The sequence below is a fragment of the Periplaneta americana genome, chromosome 4, assembly GCF_040183065.1.
Source record: "Periplaneta americana isolate PAMFEO1 chromosome 4, P.americana_PAMFEO1_priV1, whole genome shotgun sequence".
Taxonomy (NCBI): Eukaryota; Metazoa; Arthropoda; class Insecta; order Blattodea; family Blattidae; genus Periplaneta; species Periplaneta americana.
In genome coordinates, this window is record NC_091120.1 from 70,350,708 (window position 1) to 70,377,275 (window position 26,568).

The 26,568-nt window shown below is 35.8% G+C and overlaps 1 protein-coding gene across 1 annotated transcript; it reads left to right on the top strand.

Annotated features, from left to right (window-relative positions):
• The first annotated feature begins 4,554 nt into the window (after window positions 1-4,554).
• LOC138697890 (mantle protein-like) lies at window positions 4,555-25,063 on the top strand. Its single transcript, XM_069823475.1, has 2 exons — window positions 4,555-4,592; window positions 24,223-25,063. The coding sequence occupies exons 1-2, from the start codon at window positions 4,581-4,583 to the stop codon at window positions 24,805-24,807; spliced, it is 597 nt and encodes a 198-aa protein (XP_069679576.1). The 5' UTR covers window positions 4,555-4,580; the 3' UTR covers window positions 24,808-25,063.
• Window positions 25,064-26,568: the final 1,505 nt, after the last annotated feature.

Sequence of the window (26,568 nt, forward strand, 5' to 3'; positions counted from 1 at the left end):
AGCAAGATTAATCCAGTCTGTATCATCATATCCCACCTCCCTCAAATCCATTTTAATATTATCTTCCCATCTACGCCTCGGCCTCCCTAAAGGTCTTTTTCCCTCCGGCCTCCCAACTAACACACTATATACATTTCTGGATTCGCCCATACGTGCTACATGCCCTGCCAATCTCAAATGTCTGGATTTAATGTTCCTAATTATGTCAGATGAATACAATGCGTGCAGTTCTGTGTTGTGTAACTTTCTCCATTCTCCTGTAACTTCATCCCTCTTACCCCCAAATATTTTCCTAAGCACCTTATTCTCAAACACCCTTAACCTATGTTCCTTTCTTAAAGTGAGAGTCCAAGTTTCACAACCATAAAGAACAATCGGTAATATAACTGTTTTATAAATTCTAACTTTCAGATTTTTTGACAGTAGATTATATGATAAAAACTTCTCAACCGAATAATAACAGGCATTTCCCATATTTATTCTGTGTTTAATTTCCTCCCGAGTATCATTTATATTTGTTACTGTTGCTCCAAGATATTTGAATTTCTCCACCTCTTCAAAATATAAATTTCAAATTTTTATATTTCCATTTCGTACAATATTCTCGTCACGAGACATAATCATATATTTTGTCTTTTCGGAATTTACTTCCAAACCTATCTCTTTAACTACCTTTCTTTTTATCTCCGACTCAAATTGATGCACCCAAGTTTCGTCACCTGCAAATATCCACAACGAAAAGGCCTTCCCTTCAGCTTCAAAGCGCTCTAATAATTCACAAGAAATTGCTTTCCTCTTCATCTTATGATCTACAGTAGGACTTCGTGGAGCCCATTTTGATCAGATTTTTTTAATATCCGAAAGCCTCCATAATTTAACAAACATTTCCAGTGCTTACCAACAGCTGTTAGGTCATTTGTGTTGTGATGCGTATAACCGCACGAATAATTTACATCCGCGCGATTCATCATGATAGGAGTATTTGCTATGTCAGAGCGTTTATCACGCATCAAATCTCGGAGCTCAGTTTCTGCACTTTTGACGCCCGAACTCTCTGAGCCCACCGCCCAACAGTGCCCCTATCAACAGCACGACTATCATACACTCCACACAAAGGTTTATAGATGTTCACCACACTTTCGTTTTCGAGAAACAATAATTAAATTAATGCTTGTAACGAGAGTCTGTTACAGACACCATTTTCAGTTCACTGTAGCTCCGCCATCTGTCGGAATGACTTGCGCGTGGGAGAAACATAAGATTTCAAACCCTCAAAAGTGCACTTTTCAATCTCTGTTAATGACTAAGAACAAAATGTGGTGGCATTACGTTTGAAACGATCCTCGCAGTTGACCTCAGATTATCTATCGTTTAATATGGTGTGTCGTGTGAATTAATCATTAATATGACAAATTCATTGTGCGAGAAAAGCGCACAACAATAGATGGAAGTTTCTAGGCCTCATTCTCGAGCATGATAGAGAAGAAACAAACGAGACAAAATAATATATGATGGAATTTATTTACATCACGCATTAAGCTGCCAGAAGTGTGTTATTTAAAATTTAAAGAAAGTAAGCACTTTCTTTTTATTAATCTTCTGACAACAACAGTGTGATGTCTGAAGTGAATGATTATTTGATGTCAATAGACAGAGAAGATCTGAAATGGCCGGCAGACTTTACTCTTGAAGCAACAGATCACACTTCAGAGCAAGGATATCTACGTTACTGTTATACTTCGTTTGAAGGGTAGAAATACCCACAGTTGACATGTCTGCTTTAGAGTATTGTTATGTATGTTTAGTCAGCAGTCCCAAGACTGGTTGGAACCTCGTAACTGACATCAATAACGCAACACTCATGAGGAAACGAATCCAGGAGATAATTGGTTAGAGTAGTCAGTTCCTTTCCCCCCCCCCCCTCTCCATTGCAGATATAACTGACTAGTTACATAGTTCACCAATCAGGCTTTGAGATGTATGCAACAACTGTTTCTTCTCTGACACATCAAGTGAGATGCTCTGACTGACAATAGATGTCTCAGCCAGAACTTCATTCATGGGAATTTAGGATATTTTTAATTTTAGTTTCATCCCTGTATGAAATTATTAAAAACTAATAGTGCTACTTTTTAGAGTTTGGAAGTCTGTCAAAACTTTACCCGGATAGCTATAAATGAATTTAATTCAACCTGCGACTCAATGCTTTTGCTAGTATCCATTAAATTACTAAATATTTTGTTAATTTGTTGCTACTAATCTTTGGATTTGCAATGAAATTTACAAATACTTCAGATCATATACTCACAAACACAAAACCAAAGGCATGGATGAATACAATACATTTGTTTGAACCCAAGTGTTTAACGAGCACTACTTTCAAGTATAGTACTAATATCGGCTCTAGAATTTATAACAAATTAATAAGTAAATATCCACATCTATTTACTTTTAACAGTGTGACATTTAAAAATGTATGTAAGCTATTTGTTATTAATAATTATTAATTTTTAGATGTTATTTTATTGTAATTTATGCACGTAAATTTATTATGTACCGAATCCTCCTCTGAGCACGAGAACACTCTGCTTCAGAGAAGAGCTAGAGTTTTGTAAATTAACAATGTATTTGTACTGTATTTTAGTAGCAATAAACGATATTATATATTATACTACATTTGCAGTTTTATTCAAACTCATCAAAAATAGACTAAACTGAAATGAATTTCTGGGGAAGGAACTTTTAAAATTTGGGGAGGATAGTAACTTAATTGCATCCCGAAGTCGCTTCCTGAACTCATATCACTACTGTCAGTTATTTGCATTCAGAGAAAGACACGAACTTTAACACATTAGCGGGAATATGTTTCCAGTGGCGTAATTTACACCCCCATCCAGCGTGTACCCCCACAGACCCCGCGTTGCAGGGTGCCCGAAAACGTTCAGTGGTTACTGACGCATATTTGGAAATGAGTCCGAATTACAGTTCAAGGCCCACATTATGTTCTTTCCATAACGCATAGCTACTCTTTTTACTCTCTGGCATATGGAAATCTGTGGTAACGACCACCACCACTGGACCCGAGGATGCGCATACAATGATCCAACTGGCAGTACTTCGCATCATATACCCCCCTCAGTAGACTCAGTAGACTCGCCCACAACCATGCTGCAGTGACACCAACGTTGAAAATGTGACAGTGATTTTTTATGGCTGGAAACATTGTTTCTCGTGGTGTATTTTCATGTCATCAGTTTGCCACCCGTAGTCGCAGCATATAAACAGTAAACGCACATTGAAATAAAGAAGTTTTGTATAGCAACACGTCTGCTTGTTACTAGATTTAATTCATCATTTTTCTCGTGTTATGTGACAATGAAACCTTTTAAACGTAATTATGAACATTTAAGTGGTGCAGAAAAACGCAAAAGAAAAAAAAACTTGAAAAACATGTTTCGAAATTGGCTAAAATAGACTCAGTATTTCGAGCAAGTAATTAAACACAAACTACCTGTGGTGGAACGAATCCCAGTGTTTCAGTACCATGACTAAAGAAAGACTTAGTGCTCTCAGTGTATTAAGTATTGAATGTGAAAAGGTAAAATAACTTGATCTACATGATTTGATTGAGTCATTTGCTTCTCAAAAGCCAGAAGGAAAAAGCGCTTGTTGAACTAAGCTTCACGTTAAATTTATCTTAGGCAAGTCTATTATTGTGTAATTACAGCCTTAGTCAAATAGTAGTTATATCATTTAAATTTTTTCAATTCTGTTCACTTAGCCTAATTTTATTTAAATTGGAGTATTTTGCTTTGCTAAATAAAATTGTATTATTCAAATTAGATGTAAAATATTAAATTATGAAAATATGAAGAAAAATTGGCAGGAAAAGGGGCCCAAATTATCATTTGTGCTGGGGGCCCAGCTATAAAAAGTTACGCCACTGAATGTTTCGTATTTACATATAGACGGAATGAATGACATTAGAATGCCAAAAGATATTGCTTGTATCACCTTTTTGTAAGAATAAAAATAAAAGAAGATCGACAATAAGAAAAAGATGGCAATTCAACATGTAGTCGGCACTGAGAGACATGGTAATACAACTGGCCGAGAGTAGGGTTGTCCGAGCCTGGGTTCCTTTACAAATTACAACACGGAACCTCGGATCAAAAAAAAAACACGGTAACCAGTTACGTCACAGCGGACAACAAATTTGGAGCACCACAAATTCTTCTCTATGCTTTAGGTAATGAGGAAGTGGAATTTGTTTATATTTCTAATCAAAAATTTGAAGAGAAGAATTTAACTAGAGAATTACAGCTGTATATACTTGTGATTTGCATCCATTGTTGAGAGTAGCGTGGGTACTTTCTATTGTTTGCTGAGTCACACGCGTTCCCCCCGCACTAAACTGCTGTTGTGGATGAGTACACACGCATATTTACCAGGGACGAAGACGTACAGCTATGATGATAATAACTGATGAAAGCAGCGAAAGTATTACGACACAGGTATAAAAGTGACGCAGACGATCGACTTGTCACAAACCGAATCCAGCTGCAAGCAAGTACAGCGACATGAAGATTCTTGTGAGTATTCCAGCATCGAGCACAACTTGCGATCTTAGCACAGGCATCAGCATGACTGCAGTTACTCAATGACGAAAAAATCATTTATTAAAATTTCAATTCAATAATGTAATTAATTCATTTAAGTGTTATTTTTTCTTTCAAATTTACGTCTATTTATGTTTATTTAAATATCTATTTATTCATTTTCAGTGTACGTACCTTGTCCCCTACATTTTGGCAGGTCTCAAGTATTGAATTAATTTTGTCTCTTCTGTTTTGCTTTTCCATTCAAATATTCTAATTATTTCCTTTATAAAATCTAAACATATTGAATTTATTACATTATTTCGGTCCAGAGATTAAGATTGTTTATTGATTCTAGTGAGAATCTTGTAATTCGGTTAATTTTTATCATTCCTAGGGACAGATATTTATGGAGATTAATTTTATAATTTATGTTTTTCAATATTGGTGTCGGCAGATTGTTAGAGATAGATTTATACTCTGGGCGGAGATTAATGGAAATTTTGGAAAATACAATTATTTTGGAATTGGTGTATTAACTCATTATGGATATTACTTTCCAAATAATTAACATTAAAGGTTCGTTGGATTCTGCTAAAGGTGCGTTATGGCCAATAGACGATATTTGTTGGATTGAGACTGTATTTAAAACACATTCATTAAAAACGAAAAATAAGAACTTGCAGTCCTCAAATTAACACTTTCAAATTATTAGTGAAATGTCGAATTCTCCGTCTTTTGAGTTCACTAATGTAATCAGAAAACCTGGAGTAGACTCTGCCATGTAATGTAGCCTACTTGAATATATTATAACAATTCAACTGAAAAAAAAAATCCGAAAAACACAGAAAATGAAATTCGCTATAAAACGACGCAATAGTAATAATTCGCGAATGTGTTTATATTTCGCTATTATAACTTTATTTCGCGACTTGTCACGATTGTTTTATCCGCATATTATTAATCAGAAATACTTAATTCGAAAAGATTAGTAAAAATCTATTGTAGATCTATTATGTCGTGATATTTGCGATCTCCATAAATACCCAGCCCTGATCATTGCCTATGATGCAAAGTTCTTAATTTTAGGAATATGACAGATTTAGAAACTTACAACGTTTCGGAGTGGGACAAGAAAAGGAGTACTGAAAATTAAGAATTACTTTGCAAAGAATTTCACAAATATAATTTCACTTTACTTTAAAAATCAATATTTGTCACGACAGCTTATACAGGGCATTGGCCCACTATTCCACTCCTACTCACGTCCACATATCTCAGTAGAAGTGAACGATCATCCAACCATCACATAGGTAGCGTATGGTTTGCACGATAATTCCCTACCCGTTATAGCTGGTTTTCGAAACTGGATTTCGCTACTCACTGTAGCTCCCAAAATTAATCACGATTCTGGGTGAGGACCGGTCACATACACTGGTCTAAATTTCATAAGATAATTTCTTCGCTCATTAGGAATTGAACCAACCATCATTTCACATAGTTAGTCTACTAAAGTAAAAACGCCTTAGAGCCGCGGCTGTGGCATGTAACCCACTTAACTTGCCTTTACTAATGATGTAGCCGAAACTTGGTTCTGAAACTTTAGAGGTTTAGGAAACCAAAAATATGGAATTACATTGTGGGTAGGTCGATCAATGGGTGTGATTTTGATTCGTAAGAGACAAAGACAGAAGATACTAAAATTGTGTCTAAGTAACAGAGACTCCACAAAAGTGATATGAATACATGAATAAATTTATTCACATCACTTTTGTATGAAGACATTTATTTTCGAAGGTATTCATATCTGCATATAGGCTTACTTGATTACGAAATCTTCCTAACACAATAATGTTCGCTTGATATGTCCAGTCAAGTATTTTCAAGACTTCTTTACTGCAGTATCGCGATGCTGGATTTGTTGCATTGCTTTGCATTTTAAAAGCGAGCAACAACCTGGACAGGATGCGAGAAAAAGAAAGAATACTTTTTAAGTACTTAATTTGTTTACTTGTATAACAATTTACTTGGTACTTTCTCGTTATTTCAACTTATTAAAATGTAAATATATTTAGTGCAAGATTTAGAAAATGTAAACTCTGTTTCTCTCTAAAATGTAGGCTATCGTAATTTTATTATCAGAGATGAATTGCGTAAAACGGCATATTTTGCTTATATTAGTCAATAATAATAATAATAATAATAATAATAATAATAATAATAATAATAATAATAATAATAATAATATCCGTCGCCAGCTATAATAAAATCACAAAGCAGTAGTTTCATCGGTTGTGGACAATATCCGTATAGTGAACGCATAATAGTAAAGCCATACGCTATTGTATTGGAGTTAACCAGTTATGTCGAGCCAAGAGAATGAGCAGAACAAATCAGTCATTACATCAGTACACTATTCTACAAGAGAAATGTAGATTATTATTAACATTAATGCTAGAATCCTCTTAAAGGTGAAGAAGGACTTTTTCAGCGCATCGTTAACTTCCAGAACGATTTCGGGCTCAAGTCTGTGTGCTACGAATTTCAATATGGGATCTTTTCAGGTGTAAACGGAAGGCAAAAGCATGATGATGGTCCCTTACTTCCTTCTAGTCTAATGTCTGAGTCAAGAAAGGATGAAGAATCATCTTTCTTACCGACATGACGTTTATGCGTGCACATATAGCTTTTAGAGTCTGATTAATTTTTTAATACTGTAAGTTTACAAGATTACGATAATTTAACCGGTTTCATGGTCTAAAAGCTTTTAAAGTGCGTAACAGAAGATTTTGTAGACATGACTGGTCTAAGATTGTGAAGTCAGTAGCGAAGAACTCAGTTCACAAATTCATAAAATCATAAACTTACATGAACTTGCTATCAGTAAATGTGTGGTCACCATACTTTTAATTAGAACCCAGCGAGATTTTTGCGGGCCAAAGCACAAGTGAATTTCTATTAGTGTAAGAATTCTACTACTGGGAGCCAGTGTCGTATATATGTAACACACAAAGAAACTCCGACCATACGCTACATTTAGGTTATATTATTTTTCTTCTTTTCATTATGTTCAACTTTAGATAAACTAAGCGACATAACCTCTTTAATTTATTATTATACAGGGTGGAAGTCAAATAACCTTGCAACTTAAAAGTGACAATAGGGTACTCTGAAATGGATAGAAAATCTATATTACGTTTTGTGATTAAATGCACGGTTAATTAGAAAATTAAGTTTGAAATTTCAGCAGGTCGGCAATATCGCCGCTAACACACTCTTCTTGTGATACATATGTACGACGTCAACGAACTCTGTATGTTTCGCTAGGTGAGCTGTTCTCTGGCGCTGTGTTGCATCCAGCTCGTACCGTGCAGTAGCTTTAAATTAGAGGTTTTTAAAATTAAATTTACACGAAATCCGTCCACAGTATTGAAATACGTCAGAGGAGTAAATTATTCTATATTAGTTCTCCTATCGATATGGACAAAAATCACGATCCTACTCGCAGTAGTTACTGAATATTTATTTATTTATTTATGTATATATATATATATATATATATATATATATATATAGGGTAAGGTTGCCATCATTGGACCAGCGCCACGGTTGGACCACTTCTGTAACTATTGTCCTTCTGATAATTGCTGCGATCTGGTGAGTTTATTTATTACTTCCGTGTACAAAGAAGCTGCCATGTTAGTTACGAGGTTCTGGAAGAGTTCAGACGCACGTGCTGTGTTCGTAAATTTATTTCAACATTGTGATATTGTGTCGAGCATAATTTTAAAGTTCATACGACAAGACGATACACGTTTTTATAGCGCTCAACTTACTTAATTGGGAAGTGTGATTTATCTGCTTTGCATTGATATATTTAGATACGTTGTTGAATTTTCAGCTTCGCCATACACAAGCGGAGAGTAGAAACGTGCACTGTTTCCACCATTGGACCACTAAGTGATTCCATGAATGGACCACTGGTCCATCCATGGGCACGCCTTAATATAAATGAACAACATGTATATTTGAGCTTTATCTTGACTTATATAGCTTATTAACTAATAATTAAACACAAATATATTTTATTGTGGTCCACTCAGTGGCCGAGTGGTTAGAACGCGCACCTTTTACCGCTGGGGTTCCGAGCTCGCGTCTCGATCACTCATGGTACATGGTACGGGCCTTTCCACGGTGCAGAAGAGGACCAGAAAAGTAATAACCAAGAAAGGAAAACAATAAGTCGGGTCCATTGCATTCAGAGAGAGAGGTATGACTACTACTGCTGTCTGTTGTGCCAGTGCTGCTGGCCAATATATTCCACCGATGCTGATATTCAAGCGTACTCGAGCTAAGGATGAACTAATGGATGGAGCACCACCGGGAACAGTGTTTGCATTCAACCCAGATAGTGGCTATATAAACAAAGAGTTGTTTGTAAAATATTTACATCATTTTATAGACACTGTAAAACTATCGAATGACCATAAAGTACTACTTCTCTTGGATGGTCATACAACACACACTAAAAATCCTGAAGCACTAGATCTTGCTCGACAGTGTAGGGTTGTACTACTTTCCCTTCCAGGCCGTAGAGTTTTACTACTTTCCCTTCCAGGCCATACAACTCACAGACTCCAACCCTTAGACGTCTCTTTCTTTAAGCCATTAAGCTGCTATTACATTGATGAAATGGAGAAATGGTTGAGGTTACATCGAGGACGAGCGGTAACCCAATTTCAGATGGCTGAATTATTTGGGAAGGCATAAGGGAGAGCAGCTACTGAAGGGACAGCAATTAATGGTTTTGCCCGTGCTGGAGTGTGGCCTGTAGACAGAGAGATGTCTTCAAAGATCATCATTTTTCTACTTCAACTGTACTGCAATCCAGTCCAGTGGTCGAGGAAATGCCAGTAGCAAAAGATACATCAACAGGAACAAAAACAACAGCATCAAGAATCACAGAGAAAATTCCAGCAGTAGAAGCAACGACATCAACACAGAAGACATCGAGTGTAGGAGCAACAGCATCAACAAATACAGCAGCAATCAATCCGATATGTGAGAAAGTGCCAGGAGTAGAAGCAACAGGAAATGAATCAGCTGGAGGAGCAGCAACGCAGATAAAAGTAACCGAAGGTCCAGGGAAGGACAACAATTTCACTGACTCTTGTAGTCCGACAAGTAGACCTAGGCCTAATTATAATTTGGTCGTTCCTCTCGCTGAATTATCTCCTTTGCCAAAAGCAGCTACTACTGTTGCAAGCACAAGAGGAAAGAAAGGCACACAAAAAGCACTCGTCCTGACAAGTTCTCCGTACAAGCAGCAGTTAAGCAAATCATCAACAGGTTTGAAAAGAAAAAATTAACATATCCTCCAAGTGAAGATAAGACAGTTCTTCGGAGTACCAATAATGACTGGTATTGTGAAATATGTCAAAGTCGGTCAGTGGAGGATATGATCCAGTGCATGACATGCAGGCAGTGGGTACATGAAAACTGTGCAGGAGTGAAAAAGAATGTGAAAAAATATTTTTGTTTGAATTGCATTTAGAAAAACTGTCCAAGACATAAAGGTAAAAATAGAATTTATTTACTGCCTGCTACATGATTAAAGTTACAGTGACAACATGTTGTTTACCACTGTGAGATGTGAAATCAGTAACTTTATAACCCATATTTCTGAACACATGCAGGTTTATTCATCTTCGAACTTTTTTAAAATTCAGTTGCATTGAGTATGATTGTATTTGTTTATCTAACCATCTGTATCATTTAAAATAAACCAAATGTCAAATATTTTGTTATATACATCAGTCAGAGTGTGTTTAGGAAGAAATGTTTTCATGAAACCCGATGGTCCATTAATAGAACCCAACTGGTCCATTGGTGGAGCTAGGTCTCCATGAATGGACCGCTAGGCGAAAAATTAAAACCGTTCATTGTTTTTTTCGAAGTTGTATTCCGATATTGATTATTATACAGTTGATAGTCCTTCATACCAGGAATTCATGAAATTTAAAATCATAATATTTGACTCAATAGTTTTTCTTAAATTCCATAAAGAAGTTATGTGGTCCATTGATGGCAACCTTACCCTATATATATATATATATATATATATATATATATATATATATATTTAATCTGACAATTAAGGCCTAAGGCCTTCTCTTCCATCCTACCAGATAGCATATATAAATACAAAAAACAAATACAGACGCTGATGAAAATAATACAAATTAAATTAAAGCCCTATAGAAGGTCAACATGGTCAAAAGAACACTATAGAGCTCTCATCGAGCTAATACAGACAAAAAAGAAAGTAAAACAGAGATAGCAATAATGATAATGATAATAATAATAAAATAATAATAATAATAATAATAATAATAAATAGATTACATATTAATTGTCAATTTTACAACAGCATAGGGGTTGTTAAATATTTGAGAGAAAAGAAACTGGGGAAAAAAAACTAGTAATTTTGCACCAATATATTAAAGTTTTTTTTGTTGCATAGGCCTACAAAATGAGCTATTCCATCTGAAAATCTGCAAAGCTATTTCACTTCCACCCTGTATAATAATATATCTTCGGGAAAAAATTCCCTGTCATTTTTCACTCATGTTAAAATTCAGTAGCTCTGCTGCTGTTTTATATAAATCATCCTAAATTGTAGTCTAGGGCATTTTAACTCAATAAGCGTAGACGGCCAAAAAGTACAAGGCGCATCCAGAAAGTAAGTTTCCCGATTTTTTCCCCTTGAAAGTAAACGTAATTAGCTGTGTCAATTGCGCATGCTTAACAGATCTATGACGTATCAATCATATGCCAGCCGGTGCCTGTAACGTGGCAGCAGTGGTCCGAAATGGAAGCTCTTTTTCCTTCTCCCGCCGCCTGCGATGTTCGGTCGGTGATAAAGTTCTTTAATGCACAAAGCATTGCGCCAATTGAAATTCATCGGCAGCTCTGTCAGGTCTATGGGCCGAACATCATGAGTAAGCAGATGGTGCGTCGCTGGTGTAGGCAGTTTTCCGAAGGTCGTCAGAGTGTCCATGATGAAGAGCGCAGTGGACGACCGTCCCTCATCAATGATGATCGTGTTGAGCTGGTGCGGCAGTGCATCATGGAGAACCATCGCTTCACGATTACGGAGCTGAGCAGCCATTTTCCGCAGATATCGCGATCCTTGTTGCATGAGATTGTCACTAAGCACCTGCTGTTCAAAAAAGTTTGTGCCAGGTGGGTGCCAAAAAACCTGACACTCGAACACAAAATGCAACGTTTAGGAGCAGCACTGACATTTCTGCAACGGTATCACGATGACGGCGACGAGTTCCTCGACAGGATCGTCACGGGCGATGAGACGTGGATTTCGCACTTCACCCCGGAAACCAAGCAGCAGTCAATGCATTGGCGGCATAGTGGATCTCCAGTCAGACGAAATTCAAACAGACGCTGTCGGTATGGAAAGTGATGTGCACGGTGTTCTGGGACAGGAAGGGCATTCTGCTCATTGACTTACTTCCAAGAGGTGAAACAGTGAACGCTGACCGTTACTGTGAAACACTGCGAAAACTGCGACGTGCCATTCAAAACAAGAGGCGTGGAATGCTTATTGCAGGTGTTGTGCTCCTCCATGACAATGCTTGTCCACATACGGCTCGGCGCACAGCAGCTGTTTTGACGGAATTTGGCTGGGAGTTGTTTGATCATCCACCCTACAGTCCTGATCTTACTTCTAGCGATTTTCACGTTTTCTTGCACCTCAAGAAATTCCTGTCCTCCGGTGAGCGTTTTGGCAACGACGAAGAGCTGAAGACGTCTATCACACGCTGGTTCCATTCACGGGCGGCAGAGTTCTACGACAGAGGGATACAAAAGTTGATCCCACGATACGACAAGTGTCTCAATTCTGATGGTGGCTATGTTGAAAAATAGCTGAAACATTGCTGTACCTGTTGCCAATAAATGTTTTCCTGAAAATGTGTGTTCTTTTTTTTTAATAGGGAAACTTACTTTCTGGATGCGCCTCATATCTTGCACGTAACCTACTAGCACAGAACGAAACTGTCCCTCAACACACTCAAATAGACGAATCGACGGATCAATGAATATTACAAAGTAAATACTGACTTGTGCTTGTCTTCAGCACAAGTCATTCTGTCCTTGATTTTTCCGTGGCTTCTTCCCTCCGTCGCGCGGCACTAAGACACATTTCGGGATGCAACCTAACAAAAATGGGCCACGGACCTAATACCTCCCCTCCAAAATGTTCTCCATATTCTTCTTTGCTTGGTTTTTTTAATTATTGACGTCCACGCCTTTCTTCGCAATCACTATTTCTTGGGTATTTGTTTCACGATTTATCTAGAGTCTGCCGAGCGGCCTACCCACTCTAGGCCCTTGCATGTGGTCACAATGTAAAATATATGTGTGCTGAAAATTATAAACACTATAACAATCCACTCATTAATACTTACTGTTGTATGTTCCAAATGCGTACTGCTCTCCATATGAAACCTCACTTAATAACTTGTCTCTCTTAAGCCGTAAATTTGAAAGCAGGAGGAAACAAATAAACCGATAGTTCAAAGCACTAACGACTTCAGCAGTTGAGTATCTGATTGTAATGAGTTCGCCGATTGTATAATTAAGGGGAGACTCCACTGAAAATGATGAAAATTTTCCAAAAAAAAAATGATTGGCTCTTTCACGTCTTTAGAATGTATATTTTCATATCCAAAATGTATTTAGTTCAATTCTAATTAGAAATATGTTTAATTCTTTTTTAAATAAGACTGTAACAGGACGTGGTATTTAGAGAGCTGTGAAAATTATTTTTTCATAAAAAAATTCTTTTTTACGTAACTCTGATTGCAAATCTAGTAACTTTTTTCTAAAGCTGTCTCCCTGAAGAGAATTTTAATAGGTATGTGTTATATAAATATTCATTTCACTTTCAAATCCATTTTTCCGCAAGTTTATTTTTCTTGATTCAACACCAACTTTTTTTTATGCCAAATATTAATCAATCTGGATGAAATTTTCATTACAAGTATTTATGAGATAGCTGCATGTTTCTAAGCACTTATTTTGTAAGACGTGCTGCTAGTTTAATTTATTAATATTCTTTTTTCCATGAATTATAGAAAGAATGAATGATATATTCAAAATTAAAAAAAAAAATTGAAAGTGAATAAATGATATATTTCATAAAATGAATACACAGAAATGTTTCTCTATGTCTTGTGAATGTAACTAAAAATAAAAGGAAGCTTAAAAAATTGAGATCTTGTACTAAAAAACTTGAGTTTGAAAATATTTATAAAAATTATAAAAAAAAAATAAAAAGTCAGAAGTCCAAAACATTTGGGAGTTCAAAATTTCGATTTTGTTAGTTCTTTACATAATAAACATGGTCTCAAAATATGGTTGAAAAAAATGATTACTCTGTCTGCCATTACAATTTACTGCGACTCCATCCCTATGTGATTGACTAATGGACTGATTCTCACATAAATTGGGGTCAGCGTACAAATGAATCTATGAGTATACTTCGTTCCATAATGTCTGATAGGCGATATAAACATTGCCATTTCGGCACAGAGAGGGAAAGGGATAACTTCTATTCACCCACTGGCAGTGGTGTCATTCCACGTTTGTCGAAGTTGGAAGGAGGTACATCGCTTCAAACCGCCAAACTTCAAGAAAAGCGTAGAATGAGATCTCTACCATTGGTTCAATAGCAATTTATCTTTTTCCCTCTCTCTGCCGGCAATATTTATATCGCCTGTCAGATATTATGGAACGAAGTATAGTGGTCCCCGATTGAAATCACTTCCGTGAAACTCTGCCTGGTTAACTCAGGGATTGGATATGTTTACATTGCTGCCGACAAATATAAGAAGGAATTCACGAAGTTCCGAAAGTTAAATTACCTTTGTCTTCAGGTCTTAAAAACGTGGGAGACGTAAAGTGCCTTACTCGTTGCTTTTATTACAAACTACTAAATCCATCTGAATGAATATTAATAAATTCCTGCACTCATTATTAGCAACGAAATAAGTTAAAGTTTCACCTCATCTGAAAAATCCACCAATTTCTTCTCCCACAATCAGAATAGTGTATGGTTCATAGATTTCCTCAACCCACTTTGGGAAAAATACTGGACAATTTCTAGGTGATTAATTCTCAGAATCATTTCGCAGCCATTTTATATTCATTCGAAAATGATTTGGGATGGCGACATTGTCAACTCACCCCATCCGTTACGTAAAAGTAGGAAACTGCTGTTCTACTGCTAGTAGGGAAACATTTAATTCACTATTTATTGTGCTCAAAGTGCAATAAATGACAGGTGTTATTTTTTTTATTATTATTATTTTAATGAATGAGGAATCATAGGATGACACTCCCAGTATCCCCATTCAGAAGAGTAGCTGTTTTCGCTTCTAATTTTCTACAACGGCCATGGTCTTACATCTCAGTCACGCACAGTTGGTGCATTGGGATCCTTATAGGGCTCAGTCATACAGAATCCTCATGAGAAGGGGGATTCATCAATTTTACACAATTCTTTCAATGATCGTCATCTACTATGCTTATAACACTAGGCATCCTACGGGCTTTCCAAATCTCAGAAGTGGGGTTAGTCACAGTATCAGTTTAATGGACACCAAGAAAGTCTCTACCCACCGAATCTGCCATTCAACCAACAAAGTTATAATAAAACAATGTCTAGACGATTTTAATACATACTAGCTGAAAGCACCCGGCGTTGCACGGGTTTTCCTTTCTGCTTCTATTTTTAATTAAACTGGTTATACATTTTCGGAAATCTCGGAAACCTAACTACTACGCTACGCTAAGACGAATCTTTTACTTAACGTCACTTACATGAATTGATGAACTCTTTATCGAAATGCCTGCCGGCATTAACTCAATTTAAAACAGTTTTAAATCAGGCACCGAAAAGAAAACATGTCATCATGTGCCCGATGTCCAACGGTTTTTTTTATTCATATATTTATTTGTTTTTATTTTTTTATTCTGGTGTAGTTAAGGCCATTAGGTCTTCTCTTCTACACCGCCAGAAATACAAATAAAATAATAGAAAAATCAAACTATGAACAAAGTAAAACCCAACGATTCCTTTTCCTCTTTCTGATCAGTTTCAGCATCGAATCAATATGTCACATATATAATTTAATTTATATTGGAAGATTTTTTACCCCTTGACTCTTGACTGCTGTACACCCACTTATATCATATCCAGCTTTTTTTTTAAATATGACTTGGAAAACTATATCTCACAAATTCAGAACATATTATATTAATTCTTGTTTTATACACAGATTACAAATACAGTATAAACTTGTAATAAGTCATTTTTTTAACATAAAGACTAATATTCTGAGAGACGTATAGGCTTAACGGTATTTTAGAAATTAAGAGATTGTTATTCCCACAATGCATAACATACTACATTTGCAACGTGATTATACTGATAGAATTTCGCAGTAACATATTTTCGGACGTGAACAACAATATTTTGAGAGACGTATATTTTAGGATTAATATAGTGTTATTTTCAGTCGCCTTATGTACATTCGCATATTACATTAGCAACATGACAGAAATATCATTGAATTGCTTTTCGATATGTGTAATTTTTGTAATTTTTTTTTCTTCCCACTCCTTTGTATAAAATATAGTCGAGGATGTGAAAAACACGGAGTTTTTAAGTCAATGTCTGCAACTTAAAGCTACTGTCCTTCAGCTTCATTTTAATATGGCCATTACAAATGCTAGTCGCACGGAATTGCAGTTGCTTAAAATCTAAAGGGTATCATAACAATATGTGAGATAAAAACATCTTCTCCTTTCGTTTTTCCAGTTAATTTGCCACTTCATGAGTTCTTCACACCAATTCTTGTTGGTGCATAATTTTGGTGGGTCAATATTTCGCAATAGTACTTCTGGTTATTATTCAGTATTAAGTAAATTATGTGATAGCAATCCTTGTAGTTTGAAAGAATTCTAGAATTCAATTGGATAAAACACAGTCTGCTCACTATTTACAACTGCATCGAGAAATTCATAATACGGTCCTGGACTATAGAAGATTGCATTTTAGTATTACACATGAATGTTTGACCGTATTTATTTTTATTTTTTATATTTTTAATTAGTTTAACTTCCATTTGCACAATTTTAATGTAGCCTATGTTCTTCTCCTGGTTATGAAGGTTAAATGTGCAAACTTTGCCACATATCGGTCAAAGCGTGTAGATTTGTATAGAGAACATACACACATACATACATACATACATACATACATACATACATACATACATACATACATACATACATACATACATACATACATACCCACATTCCATTTTATATATTAAGATATATGTATATGATATGGATATATATGTATCCAGTTATCCACGTCAAGAGTTTATTTATTTATTTATTTATTTATTTATTTATTTATTTATTTATTTATTTATTTATTCATTCATTCATTTGTTTAATTTATTTAGAGTACATTACAGAGATACCGTTTAGTAAGTAATTTCAGTTTTGGAGCAAAATTGTGGTTGAAATGTCTTTTATTCATTTATTTATTAACTTTTTATTTATTTATTTATTTATTTATTTATTTGTGTATTTATTTATTTATTCAATTATTTACAGAATACCTTAAATAGATACCGCCTCGTAAATAACGTCGGTTTTGGAGAAAAAATTTTGTTGGAATCTGTTGTGACAAAAAATTTATCTAATCTTCAAAGTAAAGGTCTTTAGATATTATGAACTTAAGCCACCTTTCAACGAGGTTTGTTCTTCAGCGACGGTACCAGTTTCTGATCTTCGATGCGCAGAATTCGGTGATAACCATTTCAACAAATTCCATGTTTTGGAAATTTCTTTCACAAAGGAAGTGGACCATAGATCTAAACAGATCCTAATCTGAAGGAGCAGGATTAGCTAGCTATATGCCATTTGTGATAGCAGTTCGATTCCTACTGGCTTCTGGATTTTTCGCAAGGTTGTTCGTGGAGTGTCGCATTGTCCTCTTGCAAGAGAAATCTATTTCGATTAACTAATGTCTGGCATGTCTCTCCCTCAAAACTTAATGAACTCGTTCTAGACGTTCAGAATAAGATCCGCAGCGACTGCATGTCCGTTTGAAAGAAACTCACAGTGAATCACACCTTCAAAATTCTACCATATATATAACATTAATTCGATTTTGTTTGACGACTTTGACAGGCTGATGGGTATCCAGTCACTGTTATGAAGGTGTCAGGTTTGCAGCAACATACCCATATTTCATCACATGTAACAATACTACTGACTATTTCGTTTACTATATGACGTCATTCCATTTTCGACCAATGAAGTGTAATGCAATTTTTAATTCCAACCAATCACAGTCAGACTTTGCGATAATTTTTGCAGCTAGATTTATCGCTATCAATTTATCGCATGGCCGTTCTTTTGTTTAATCGTTGTTGCCAACTGTTTCCCCGTAAATTGATGATCATGAATACATTAAGATGCAACTACATGGTTAAACTTTTCTTTCAACTTTAAAGCAATGAATGCAAGATTGATATTTAATATTAATTAATATATTTATGCAGTGAAGACGACGTTCAAAACGGCGCACTATGTAGACACAAAATCTTCATGGATCTTAATTGAACGTACCTTTTAAACTTGATTCTTTCAATATTCTTCCCAGATTGCACGCGATTGGAATATTGAAATGTGTAGATCACAGCCTGCGGTGTAGATGCAGCTTTAGTTCCGTTACACACTACAGCGAGAATGCGTTTGTCGAGCTATAAAAAATGCTTTCGTGTAGCACTGATTGTAACGGTCGAAATAAGACACAGCTGACATTGGTCCTGCTGCCACAGGTAACATAACCTATAAGTAGCTTATAAAATTGTATCTTGTGAATGAAATGAAACATTTAATAGAAAGTCAGATGTTCAAATTTATGTAACATCATCGCATATCAAACTCAATGACCTTGCATAGTAATAATAAGGTTTTTTCATCAAACTGCCTTCCTTATGACGTAATAAAATTCGTGTTTTAATTAGGCCTATCTATACAGAGATGACTTCACTGTGTAGCAACATGTCTCGCTATGAATACATAAGCATTGATATATAGCTGTCCCCACTGTTACTGTTAAATTAAATTATGATTTCAGCTGATAATGAAAATGTATTTATTTTATAATAATAAGAGAAAAGTGCAGTACATGTAATTAACATTGTTAAACCTATATTTCGCTTTTCGCAATTGGAATTACTGAATAATAACGTCGAATTTATTTATTGCAGTAATCGATATTCATCTACGAGTATTTCAACTTCACAATGTCTGAATAGGTTAAGTATTCATTAATAAACAATTATTAACATTTTGTGATCGAATTTTAGAGATATATTATTTACATTTTTATTTTATTCACGAAATAGTCCTAATAAATGCCACTCGAGGTCTGAGATTTCCCAGATAAATCAAATCTCAGACCTCTCGTGACATTACTACAGATAAATTTATCATTCATGGAATTAGCGATAAGCTGACGAAATATAGTCACTCTGCGTTTAGTTTGTCCAGATGTCAATTAATAAGGTATAGATTTACAATTTCTGTATACCGCAAAACTGGAGACTTAGCACGGTAGGTTTGAACCGTGCCGTTACGGTTACGACCTAATTTAACTAAATACACAATATTGGTAACATTAGAACATGACTTTGGTTTGTGGTGTCGTTAGAAGGAGAAATTTGTTTCTTTTTTTCTGTACCTCTTACGTTCTGAACATTACTGAGAGATAGCACCTCTGTTACTCTCATCTATTTCAATGATTTTTCCCTGGGCCACCAATTTGATTGGACGACATTTCTACATAGAAGATTAAGACAGATCTTACAAGCGATCTCCAGTTATTAACAGTATGGTCATCAAAATGTTGTGTCCATTTTATCTCGAAAAAAAATCTCTCTTGCATTTTCTTTTGTTTCATCACGGCCGAATGGATTTATCTCTTCGGTATCGATGTTTCTAGTCGGTCATGGCCTTTATGACAGTTTTTGTTTCGTAATATTGATAAACAATAATATAATTAAAGCAGGGAATAATTTCATGGTCCCTAAAAGTTTTTTTTTGGTAAAAGGCTAGGTATTTTCTCTAGGCCACAAATAAAACTTGAACGCCGTCATAATCACGTTCTTAACGCTTTGGCGAACATTAACTGGAAATTTACTTTGCGTTATTTTCCCTTTATTTCCTTGTTATCTTACAACATATGCATTTTCTTTTAATGCATTCAAAACATCGTCGTTGTACTGCATAAACCTTGCACTTGACTAATGGAGTGATTTATTTAAGAATATAGTCGCGAGTTTTACTACCACCATTTCGATTGTCTTTTGTTTGACACGGTTCGTTACAGCCCGGTGACTATTGGCCTGCGAGTAACGTCGACTATCGACATTGCTCTACCATGCGTAATATCCTGTTGTTCCCTATATACTTTTCTAAGCGTTTTAATACGGCGACTTATTGCATCTGAAACATCAGGTTTTTCTTAGGAGAAGGTAAGACGGGGCAATACCCAAACTGCTTAATCCTTGAATGAATAAGTGATGGCTAAGGGAAGAGAGATCATGCATTACCTCTCCGCCCTGCTTCTGTGTTAAGGGGTTGACTCGCGAGTCAAGAAATGCCTTAAATCTTCCAGGACGTTGTAAATCATTAATATCTCCTTCTTTATTATTGAAACTCTGGAATCATCATTATGCTACCCGTTCACTGACGGCACCTTCACCCTCGACTTCATATTCGAGGCACGGCAGCAGCTATGTAACCTTATTTCCATCAGTACTTTAGAACTCTAATCTCTAAACTTTATGACCTTCATTTCATATTCTTTCTATTAACAATTGACAACTGTCACATGCTCATAATAGGCAATAATAAGCATAGCATCCTGTAAATTTTGATTGACCAACTGAAGAAAATCATTAAAATCTTACAAAACATTGTAGAAGAAGCCAATTAATTATATTTTAGTCAATAAATTACCTCATTATCATCAGTCACTTATGCGTTCGGATCTGACTTCCTAGAAAACACTCTGAGTAATGATAGTTACTGTGTGAACCTGAGTGAAACCATAGCGACCGCAGCTCTGTACAAACTTAAGTGAACTTCAGTGTCACAATATAACTGACTCATTCTCGACTCAGTTACGGAGCAGAAGGCATAAGGAAAGTAAAGTCGTCCTGTCCAATTAGCATGATATTCATATTACTTTCTCTTTCTACTCTAGCCTTTGTGGAGAAAAGATTCCTTTTATAACAATTCTCCTGTACACTTTCGAGAGAGTTTCACAAGATTATCCATTTCACGCACGCACAGTATGTTCGTTGGTAGTACAATGAATCTAACAATGACTTGATAATTCAGAGTCCGTGGAGATATACGTTTATAATGATAGGCCCTATACAGTGCTTTTCTTCTGGAGAAGAAGGTGGTGGAACTGTGTGTAGAATATAAATAGCAGACGGAGAGATGATTACTGTCCAGTGCACGGGAATTTTGTGTTTTTTAACCTCTTTTTCGTTCTTTGAAGGCCTAAGCGAGATAAAAAATTAAGTAATAACATAATTTTATCAGTACATTTCTCGGTTCCATGATGAAAAATATAACAAAAAAGGTGCCAGAAAGAAAAAGCACTGATTATATGTATACTCCGTACAGACATAATAACTTAACTTGTAATAGTATACCAAAACAAAAAGGGTGTATTTTTTGTTGTCAATTATATCTTGTCATAACATTTTACACTCGTCTCATTGTGCAAATAAATGCATGTGTCTGTAAAGAAATATCTTACATCTTATATTTCTAAAATTTTGCATAATTCACAGATGTTTCTTCGTTCATTAAGATGGATTTTTCTGTTTCACACTAATAGTAACTGAAAGAAAAATAATAAATTTTACTGGAAACTACTTTTTGTAATGTATGGTTATGTATTTGGTATTGTGGTGTAAAAAATAATGTTCACTATAGCCTATTAAAAATATTATTCAGCGATAGACATTGAATTTCATCAAGGATAATCTCAGGATGACTTTATTAACTTGACGCGTCAACTGAGAGTAAGATGAAACTCAGTACAACAATTTCTATCATCTTATAATATAGATTTTAGGTTTACATTCATTTCACAAATTCCAGTAGGCTACTATTTTCGCTAATATATCAAAACTCTATCGATAACGCATCCAAATCACTATGTATATTTTTACTGAAATTTAAACGCTATGTTTATAACACTTAATAATATATTAAAATAATATTGTGGCCTTTATCTTTGTTGTTCGGGGTTCTTTCTTACGAAAACAACTTTTAACACTAGCCATATTAGAATTCTATTTTTAAAAAATGCCGTAAAAATTTCCTTTTAAATTCTCTAAAAATCAGATATTGATTTTTTAAATGTTAGTTGGTTATTTTACGACGCTTTATCAACATCTTAGGTTATTTAGCGTCTGAATGAAATGAAGGTGATAGGCCCTAATGCCAGTGAAATGAGCACCGAAAGTTACCCAGCATTTACTCATTTTGGGTTGAGGGAAATCTCCGGAAAAAACCTCAACCAGGTAACTTTCCCTGACCGGGAATCGAACCCGGCCCACCTGGTTTCGTGGCCAGACGCGCTAACCGTTACTCCACAGGTATGGACACAGATATTGATTAAATATTTTTTCATAGACGCTGATATACTGCCGTCTCTGAAACTCGCAAACTCAAGAAGAAAACTACATTTTGAAGGAGTCAAGCGTGTCCTATTTTCAAATACTTTTGCATGGAGGAAATGAGGACACCAAAAAAGAGTTTTAGGGCCGTATTCATAGACATTTTTAGCGCGGGCTTCCGGTGGATGATCAGCCTTTTTCGTATTCATAAACCAGTGTTAGCGATAGGATATGATTTGAATTCTGTACTAGTAACCAATGGATAGCCGGGGCTAGCTTAGTACGCTCGTAGCGCGTGCTGCGAAATGTCTATGAATAGCACCCAAAATGTTTATTTTCGGAAGTCGAAAACCGGAACATCTGAGCACGCTATTCGGTGACTAGTCTTTTTGGCCAACATATTTGATAAAAAAAAAATGTTCAATTTCAAATTATGTAAAAAGTAGCGATATTTTAACGATGATGGATAGGTGGAGTTCTGAATATAGTCTGTCCGTCTATTTATACAGGCAGGATGCAATCCTTGGAAAAGTTTTAAATTTTACTGCAGGTCTATTCATTATTTGCTGGTATGACCAGAAGGTATGGGTTCGTAAAAGGAAAGTACTTAAAAATTATAGGACTCAATTGGAATTTGAATATACTGATAATGAAAAGGAACAGGAGAAGGAAGAAAATTATAAAATTCTGAATTGTTAGGTTGAAATCTAATTCTATTGATTATTAGTAATCTCAAAATTTCCATCTTATTTTACGCTTCAAGTTTCGATAGACAAAATACAGTAAAACCCCGCTAGTCCGGAATAATTGCGCCGGCGACTATTCGGAATTGAAATTTTGGATTAAGCGAGAGACATTAATGTACAACCAGGAAAACTTCGTCTTATCCCCTCCCCACCCTCCTCCGACCACTATTTTGTTCACTTTCGTGGTCTAATTCATTCACTAGTCAAAGTTGTACTGTATATTATAAATTTTGTTTTTTTTTTTTAATACTGTATCATTAAATTGAAAAAGTTTGAGTTCAAATACTCTTTTTTTTTTCTTCCTCTTCTCTCTTTTGGCATGTTCGGATCATCTGGAATTAGCGGGGTTCGGACTAGCGGGTTTCTACTGTATAAGAATTTGGTAATATGTAAAGATAACTATTTTAGAGTTTGAACGTAATAATTGTCTGAAAATACCTTATTATTATAGGACATTCGGTATCTTGTGAAACCTACCTGTGCATCAAGTGAAAAAAGTAGACTGGGAAGCTTCCCTCCCTCGCTAAACTTCCACTTGCAGGTAGCTTGCTCGCTTAACCAAACCATAATGTTCTTACTATGAGCTACGGCGCACACAATCATTTGATTTCACGAGATAACGAATGACCTGTAGTTTGCATTTCTTATTTTAGAGGAAAATATCTAAGAAATAATTGGCTGACAAGACGTAAACATTCGAAAAGGTTGCGGTTCGGTTCCTGACTTGCTAAGTACGGAGCTCACTTAAGTCTGTTTCGAATTCCGATAACTGTGACAGATGATGCTTTAGATAGTTTCGATAGACAAGACGCGGCCTGACTATGCAACTGAGAAACACTTGCTTTGTGGTTTAGGTCTCTTTTTTAGTTTGCACCTTAAAGCTATGCAAATTACTTCTTTTAAAGGACGTATTAATGGATGACGCAAATGACAAAAAAGACCTGGAGCTCATATAAATATTCGACCAGTCTCGAACCATATTTCAAGAGAAAAAGACGTTGCGTAATTGTTACCCTTCTCTTCCTCTCAACTTTCCCTCACATTCATTCCTTTGAATTTTCACAGGTCTACACTATTCTCTTGGCCGTCTCCTTGGCTCTGGCGGAAGAGCAGAAGGAAAAAAAGACGGTGAAGCGAGGTTTGCATGGCGGCCATTCTTTCGGAGGCGGTGACGAGCACCTCAGCTTAGGAGACTTCGGCGGCGGCGATGACCACTCTTTCGGAAGCAGTTTCGGGGGCAGTTTGGGAGGAGGAGAGGAGCACAAGAAAGAGGAGAAGATCAAGTCCATTGTTATCACCAAGGAGGTCAAGATCCCTGTTCCTCATCCCGTACCTTACACCGTAGAGAAGAAGGTCCCTGTCCCTGTCAAGGTCCACGTCCCCGTGCATGTCGAGAAGAAGGTACCAGTCCCTGTTCACGTCCCTAAGCCTTACCCCGTTGTAATTGAAAAGAAAGTTCCAGTCACAATCGAAAAGAAAGTCCCCTACCCGGTAGAGGTACCCGTCAAGGTGCCGTACTTTGTCCCACATCATATCCACGTCCCCAAGCCGTACCCCGTCCCTGTGCACGTGCCAAAGCCCGTGCACATCCCTGTGATCATAGAAAAGAAAGTTCCGGTCTTCATCAAGAAGCATCACCACCACCACTGAAACTAAACGCTTCGTCATCTAGAAGGTGAAAGTGGTACCATATGTTAGTTACCCAGGAAATTAGCAAGTGGCACAGAGTTGCGGTACTAGTCATTGTCTCCGCCAACCTCATTCATCACTAACCATCACTGTCAATATCATCATCACTACGCCATCCAATATGTTATTTGTACAATATATTTCTATATGTTACGTAATTTGTTAACGTTGTATAATGTAACGGTTAAAATGAAAATAAACGGTTTTCATGAAGTAACACGTAAATGTAGATTTATCACAATGAATATCTCACTTCATTTGGTCATAGCACGACTTAAGCTATGAATCAACATGTTCCCAACTTTATTGCTCTAGAGTCTAGACTTATAATTAAATTAAACCTTTAACATTTGATTTATAAACGAAATATTTAATAATAATAATAATAATAATAATAATAATAATAATAATAATAATAATATGTATTTATTTACACTGCAAGTGGACAAGCACCCGGTGGCAGTGGTATAGGTCGCGCAAGAAACGATTACCGAAAACCAATGGTGGCGTTGCTGTCTGTTTTGACATGTGTATGTAGGCACGCCGAGGGGGGGAGAGATACGGGCCGATGGAAGTACTGTCTCTTCCAAGAAGATTAACAAATGAGGACATCGTTGTGGAAATAAAGAACGTAGCAAGAGAAAAATTCGAAGCTAATTAAACGCGCAACATATGTTTACGAATGAAATAATAATACCGTGCGATACAAGACTCGTATTCACATGCAATGGAACAAACTAAAACCGTAATGTAACTTATCACAACGCAAGATTGATTATATCGATGTAATTTCTCTTCCGACTGTACTCTTGAATAACATTCAAGTTATCTCGTGACCTTTCCTCTCGCCCAGTCTTCCTTATCGCAGTGATTGCTTCGCATTCCTTCCGTCGGTAATCCGTGGTTGCGCGACCTTTTTTTATACAAACAATATAAACAATACACAATAAAATTACAATACACAAGACAATTACACAAAATAATTACAATTAATAATACATAAAATAACCTATTTAATAAATGAACCCAATTTTACATTACAATCTACATATATATATATATATATATATATAGGCCCTATATAAGTTTCACATTGATACTGACAATAACCTTTCTCTTTACTCTCATCTCACTCACTGTACTGGCACTATAACACTTTTCACTGACACTATAACACATTTCACGACACTACAGAATAAATTTCATTGACACTATAAATTATAACTGATCGAAACTGTTCACTGCACTGTAAAACCATAATTTCACTGACTCACCTAGCTTCATTGATACAACAGTTCAAATAAGACAGTTACACCCTTATTCATACTTATAAACAGAACTACATTTAAACTAAGTGTTTCTAGTCTAAAACTCTCTTACAAGCTATTTTTAAATTTGTTTACAATTCAAACAAAAGGAGTCAACTCGTCAGGCTAAATAAATACATGCCACCTTAAAAAATAAATGTCACCTTAATTTTAATTTACACTTTATACACAACGTTTTAAGTTATTCTTGAAACTCCTTAAGGAAGGGCAGCCCTCAAAGACCGCTGCAGGTAGGTCATTCCAATCATTTATAGTTCTTTTTAAAAATGAGAATTTACCTATTTCCGTTTTCTGTTTTTCTACATTTGATTTTAAAATCATGATCGTTCCTACTATAGTACGTTGGCTTCTCTAACCGAGCCGTTATGTCTACCCAGGCTTTTTGACCTAGATG